General features: G+C 39.4%; 1 protein-coding gene across 2 annotated transcripts in view; it reads left to right on the plus strand.

The window, feature by feature from the left end:
* CREB5 (cAMP responsive element binding protein 5) overlaps positions 1-5,527 on the plus strand; it is a 436,878-nt gene extending 431,351 nt beyond the window's left edge. For both annotated transcript variants that reach the window (XM_010855407.1, XM_010855408.1), the window contains exons 10-11: positions 2,426-2,534; positions 3,427-5,527. In XM_010855407.1, the coding sequence (XP_010853709.1) occupies positions 2,426-2,534; positions 3,427-3,590 (273 nt within the window). In that variant the 3' untranslated portion in view covers positions 3,591-5,527. The remainder of the gene's footprint in view (positions 1-2,425; positions 2,535-3,426) is intronic.
* Positions 5,528-6,678: the final 1,151 nt, after the last annotated feature.

The raw sequence follows: 6,678 nt of genomic DNA on the forward strand, positions 1-6,678 counted from the left end.
GAGCGACTTCACTTTCACTTTTCACTTTCATGCATTGGAGAAGGCAATGGCAACCCACCCCAGTGTTCTTGCCTGGAGAATCCCAGGGACGGGGGAGCCTGGTGGGCTGCCGTCTATGGGGTTGCACAGAGTCGGACACGACTGAAGCAATTTAGCAGCAGCAGCAGCAGCATATACACATTCATACATCTTAGTTTTCTTTTTCTCGTTTTTTTGTTCAGTTTGTGTCTGTTTTTAACCAGGGGTTGCCTTATACTTGATGGTCTAAAAGTACCTTTCTTTTACACAGGCTGTTTTAAGCAGAAGGAGACCTGGGAAAAGCAAGGAAGACTGTCTGAATTTACATGAGCATAAAATCAGAGGGAAAAAAATCGTGTTTAAGGCTGAAATAAATTGTCCTATAAATAAAGTTGTCCTGTTGACCCCCAAAGTGACAAGGGTCACTTTCAGCTTTGCCGGGCCCATCATCAATCATACTTATTTAGAGGTGGAAGCGCAGCTCACCTTCCTGAACATTCTCAAATTTAAGAGCAATTTTCCTGTGAAATTAAGTGATGTATTCATCATGAATGCTAATTTATCAGATAGGCATTCTTTTAAAATTTTTATTATAGTTACTTTATAGTGTTGTGTTAGTGTCAGGTGTACAGCAGTGACTCTATTATACATATACATATATCCATTCTTTTTTAGATTCTCTTCCCATGCAGGTTTTTACAGAATACTGAGTAGAGTTCCCTGTGCTATAAAGTAGGTCCTTATTAGTTATTTTGTATATAGTAGTGTATTTATGTTTATCCCAGTCTCCTAGTTGATTCTTCCCTCCACCCTTTCATCTGATAGACATTTGTATTTTGTTTAGTTCAGAGAAGAGAAAAGCCTTTGTAGGAGAGATTTTTATTATTTTTTTATTTATGCTACTCAACATTTGATTGCTTATAATGTATTTTGCAAATGAATTTGGAAATAGGAAGTATTCTTTGAAACAAGTTTCCAAAAAAATTTTTAATTAACTTCTAGAATTCCAAACTTACTCTCCTAGGTGATAAATACATGCCTGAAAAGCCAAGTTCATATTGAAAGTGTAGATACAACTTAATGACAGCAATGTTAAAACACCTTTTTCTGTGTGCATGCTTTTTTAAAGTCTCTTTCATGTGGCATGTAATGCCTGGCAGCCACAAAGAACACTGGTCAAAAAGAAGGTATTATTTATCACAACTGTAAAATGGCTTATGTGAGCTAGTGCTACATTTACAGTTTACTTTTATCAAGTGGAAGCACCTTGGAAGAGTCTATTCTACATTTATACAGTTGTCCCTGGGTATTGGCTAGCCTCAGATACCATAATCCATTTATGCTCAAGTCCCATAGTCAGCCCTCTGTATCCATGGTTCTGCATCCTCAGACTCAGTCAACTGCTAATCATGTCGCACTCTATCTATGGAAAAATCCACATAGTAGTAGACAACTGTGCTTGTAGACAATGGTGCCACATACATTATTCCACAAACTATGAACCTTGAACCTGTCTTTTAAAATTACTACATAAAGTGGAGATGTGAGATACTTACCTAAGTCAATTTTTAAGATGCACACACAATCCACAATACCCTGATATTGAGGGGGAAAGGAGTTTATATAGACTGAAATTAGCCAAACTAATCAATGAACCAATCAAATTAATTCCATCACGGTCCTAAACTCTGTTGTCCTTTGCCTGCCTGGACTAACCCGATTCCACTAGTAGAGGACCAGCATTTGCACCATACCCTTCCGTGCCTTCTCCTAAGTGGCATCAGGCATAGGGACGTGCTCTGTTGAATTGTAGCCTATTAAGAACTTCTTTGAGGGAATCAGCTTATTCTGAGGGCATTTAAGTTTGAAGTGAACCATCCCGCCACACAATTCTTCCCAGTGTCTCACCTTCACCTTCTACTCATGATCAGTGTTAGCCTATAAGGTAGCCTGAAGATAATTGCCATGAGAGCTAAATGTACTGAATGCATAGTATGTGCTAGACACTGCTGTGCGTATTTGCTTCTATTACCTCATTTAATCCCCACAACCACTCAAAGAACTTTCTACTATTTTCATCCCCATCCAAGGTTGTTGGAACTTAGCTGGGTTATGTTACCTGCCTAGAGTCATGCAGTCATTGTAGAATGGAGAGTTCCCACCCAAGTAACTTTTCATAGAATTCAGCTCTTGATTGAAAACCTAGTCTCTTCAGAAAGCCCCTGGTAAGACTGAGGGACAAATTGAAGGCAAGCTACACATTTTCAGGTGAATCTTGTTGTATAATAATGGTATTAATGTCATTCAGATGTAACAGAAGTGTACCAGTTCAGTGTTGAAAGTGCATGGGGCCTTTGGTTTGTCTTCTCTGGTCTTCTTAACATGATGCTGATCTGTCTCTTTCCAGAACGAAGTGTCCATGTTGAAGAACGAGGTGGCACAGCTGAAGCAGCTGTTGTTAACACATAAAGACTGCCCCATAACAGCCATGCAGAAAGAATCACAAGGATATCTCAGTAAGTCATTGACTTTTTTGCTTTTTTTTAAGTGTCCAGGTTTTTGCCACTAGTTTCATATTGGATTTATTGAAAGAACAAAAGTAAAGTCTAGACTGCACACCTAGGTGGATAAAGTGCAAGAATTCTTGAGCAGCTGCCAGACTACTGCACCAGGGGGAATCCTTCTTTTCCGACCCTTGTTCATCACCACGCCCACCACCTCTTGATCATTTATGGCTAGACATTCCCTGGCATTTCATGTTGTAAAAATCCCACCAAATTCCAATTTTGCAGCCAGTAGGAGCCCAATTACCAGTGGGCTAGCAGTTTTTTACGGGCTGGGAAACAGGCTTCAGATGAATCATATCCAGTGCCCCAGGATACGCTGCCTGTTATTCACTGGGCTGAAAAGCGAGTGAGCTTGTCTCAGTTTACCAATAGGTAAAGTGGATCCCTTTTTCTAGATCCCAATATTGGAACCTGGAACATGAATAGGTTCAATGCTAATTCAGTAGGGAACAGTGGGAGGAGCGGGGATTTACAGCTGAAGGTCGTTTTCTTTTCAAATAATTTTTTAGATTGAGCAGCACAGATTCTCCCACCACATGTGAGTATTTTTCCACATTTGATATACGTATGGATCTTTGAAAAGACAAGATAGGGACTTCACAGGCCGTGACTCAAACACATCCAGTCATGTTGCTGACCTAGAAGGCATGGCTTTGTTGGTAACTGTAAACTGGGAAGGCATAGCTTTGTGACCGACAGTTGAAAGTTTTGAAATTAACCTCCCAGAGAAAATGCATGTCACACATTGTATTTCTAGCAAACCCCTAGCAACATTTTTGAGTAGTCTCCGAGCCCACCCCAGGAAAGAGCTATATTGGTGTGTTTGTGTGCTTTTTCCTAGGTCCAGAGAGTAGCCCTCCTGCAAGTCCCACCCCCGCATGCTCGCAGCAGCAGGTCATCCAGCATAACACCATCACCACTTCCTCGGCAGTCAGCGAGGTGGTAGGAAGCTCCACCCTCAGCCAGCTCACCACTCACAGAACAGACCTGAACCCCATCCTTTAAAATCTGTGGGTCGCACCTTGCCTTCAAGAAGAGCTGTTGCATATCCTGCGTCCTTTCTTTTAAGGGCATTTTTAGAATTAACTCAGACCTGGAAGACTCCTCAGCCCTTCAAAGACTGGCTTTCATTTTTATAGTTATTATGGAAATGTTGTCTTTTATACTTAGTTATATAAGAAAAAAGGGAGTTATGCAATTAATAATCTATCAGCTTGGGAAATGCTTTGGTGCTTTTCTCCAATTTTCTGGTACCAGTTACTTGTTTATAAACTGAACTCTTTCTGTACATAGTCATGGTTTCATTCTTATCAGTCAAACCCTTTGCCTGAAATGTTGAATCTTGTTAAACTGCAGCTTTTAGCCAAAATGAGGCGTGCATAGATGTCCGGTAAACAGATTGCAAGGCGACTGGGGGGTGGAGTCTGATGACATCATAACTCATGTTGAGTTTGTGCTATGATGTCACCAGAATGCCAGGTAAACATAGAGCCTTTTCCACAACTGTTTCTCTTACTATTAAAAAAATATTAATAGAAGCTCCATTGATGTCCAAATAAAATCAGCAAGGATCTTGCCACTCCTCCTCCTCCTCTTGGTCCACTTCCTTGACTACCCAATTTTCCTTTCCATTTCCACTTTACCTGGGCTCCCTGTTGACTTTTTATTGTTACTTTCTTCTATTTTATTTTTTCCCTTTAGCATTGCATGTAAAGAAGAAAATAATGTTTAAAGGAAAAAAAAAAACCCTAATGTGGACCTAGCCATGGCTTCCCTTGCATGTGACCCACAGCTGGAGTTCATTCAACTCTTGCTTTTTACACAAGAGTAACCAGGAGACGTTTAATGTGCCTGATTTAATGTTTTTAATAATCAGAACAAATAAAAGGTGGCTTAGCCATAGGTGAAGCACTGTTGAATGCCAGCTGTGGAGACACTAGGGAAGGGAGCTTTATAAGCCTCAATTGTGAAAGTCCAAATTACGATGCAAGGCTATAACATCACACCCTTGAATTACAACTGGTTTTATATGGCCTGTCTATAATGTCGAAAATCCATGTACTATATAATAATGCAGAAGGGCTCTATTCACTACACGGATTACATTGTTCAGTCATCAGCTGCTAATAGCCTAAGATTTATTATTGTTTTTTTCTTAAGCCTATGGAACCGTCTTTGCTGTTCTGGTGGGTGAAAGTGGACAAACTACTGGAGGAACAAAGAGAGAAAGAAAACCTCATGTTTCCGTAGAGCTGCTCTCAGCCCTTCCACCACAGTTAAAGCACTCTGGCTGTTGAAAGGATCCCATGGATATGGCTACTCCACTCTTCTGCATAATTCTGGTTTACATTTTCAGCAACTCTTCTGGACTTTCCCATTATAAAAAGCAGACAGTTGTGCCTCCTTGAAACAAGCCATTTTACTTGGTGAAGGTTTTCATATCACAACTCACAAGTAATGGGGGCTAATGTTTCCTCTAGTGCTCTAGGCAGGGCTGGTGTTTCATCTCTATGTGAATGCTTGACCTCCAAACATGAGTGTGTGTGTGTGTGTGTGTGTGTGTGAGAGAGAGAGAGAGAGAGAGAGAAAGGGAGACAGAGACAGAGAGAGACAGACAGAGAGAGGGGAAGATTATGGGATTTAAAAGAACAGTATTTTACAAAATGTGTAGCTTTTTTAAGAGTTCAGAATAGGGAAGGATGTGATTTTTTTTCTCTTACTGTAGTATAATAATCTATTTTGGAGGAAAAAAGAAAATATAAGGGTCATGAAGCATGGTTTTTATAACTAGTTTTAGTTTTATCTAATAACTTGCTTTTTAAATCAATATTTATCAACAATCTTTTCATGTATGCAGTGCTTTCAAAAAGAAAGTTTTGAGTTTCCAGGAAAACTCATAACTTGGATATATGATCTAAAAAAATCAAAACAAAAACAAAAGCAAAAAAAAAAAGAGAAAAGAGAAAAAAAGAAAAAAACAAACGAGAAAAGGATTTTCTATTATATTTTAGACAAACATATCATTTTTAAGTATTTTAAATACTGAATTCATGATTGTTTTATTTTGTTTTGAATCCCAGCAGGAATAGCTAAATGGTTTAACCAAACTGGCTTCATAAGAAGTTTAGGATTTAGCTCAAAAAGCAGTTAATAGCCTTATCTCTATCTTGAAATCAAAAATAATTTTTTTCTAAACTCCTTCCTAGGACCATTTAGGTGTCCCCCTTAAAAGGAGAAAGAGCTCACTGAAATATTTGTTTGGGTTTTTTAATTTTTATTTTATTTTTGTTTTGCTTTAAGTGAAAAATATTTTCTTTCTTTCCTGCATGCATAGCACTTAATGAAATGGATTTTTTAAAAATCCACTGGTGATATCAGAATGTCCAAGGAGTGGGCTGTCACTAAAATTATGGTTTACTTTACTTCTGTTCCACCTCTTAATTGAAATATTTAGTTGTGAAACCGAAAGCCTCTGCAGTTAAGAACTTGCCTGAGTTTTCTTAATTCAGCAACTTGACAGTTTGACTGATGTGCATTATGTATAGCTCAATTATGTCTGTTTTTTATGCTAAGTAGGCAAACCAACCACACACACGTTAGCAAATGGGCCTCAACGTATAATTAGAATACACTGTCTTCTTGTTATACTCAGGGCCTTTAGGTATGTTCATTAGTGGTGTGGAAATAGATTAAATGGAAGATGCCAGCGAGTCGTCAGCGCTTCTTGAAATCCTGAGCAGAAAGGCTCACTGGTCAAATCTAGCACTCAGCTTATCAATATGAAATATTTCACTTGAAAGCTTGGCTTTCATCAGACCATCATAGAATCATTGGTCTGCCTGAACATCTATCTATCCTTCTTGCCCCACACTTTTTGCCAATCTGAGGAAACATTCTGCCCTGTTCTCCCCTCCCTCCCAGCTACTAGGCCACGCATTCATATTGTCATAGATGGGTTGCAGTGACCTTCAGCGCACGCATGCTAGGAGGGGAGGGCTGGCAGCAATGCGCTGCCTCTCCTTGTTCCCAGGTGGGTTGCTATCAGCAGAATCTGCCTTTGAAGACACTACCAACTTGGCCTGGAAACTTCCAC

The sequence above is a fragment of the Bison bison genome, unplaced genomic scaffold (genome assembly GCF_000754665.1).
Source record: "Bison bison bison isolate TAMUID 2011002044 unplaced genomic scaffold, Bison_UMD1.0 scf7180017864364, whole genome shotgun sequence".
In the NCBI taxonomy this organism is placed as follows: Eukaryota; Metazoa; Chordata; class Mammalia; order Artiodactyla; family Bovidae; genus Bison; species Bison bison.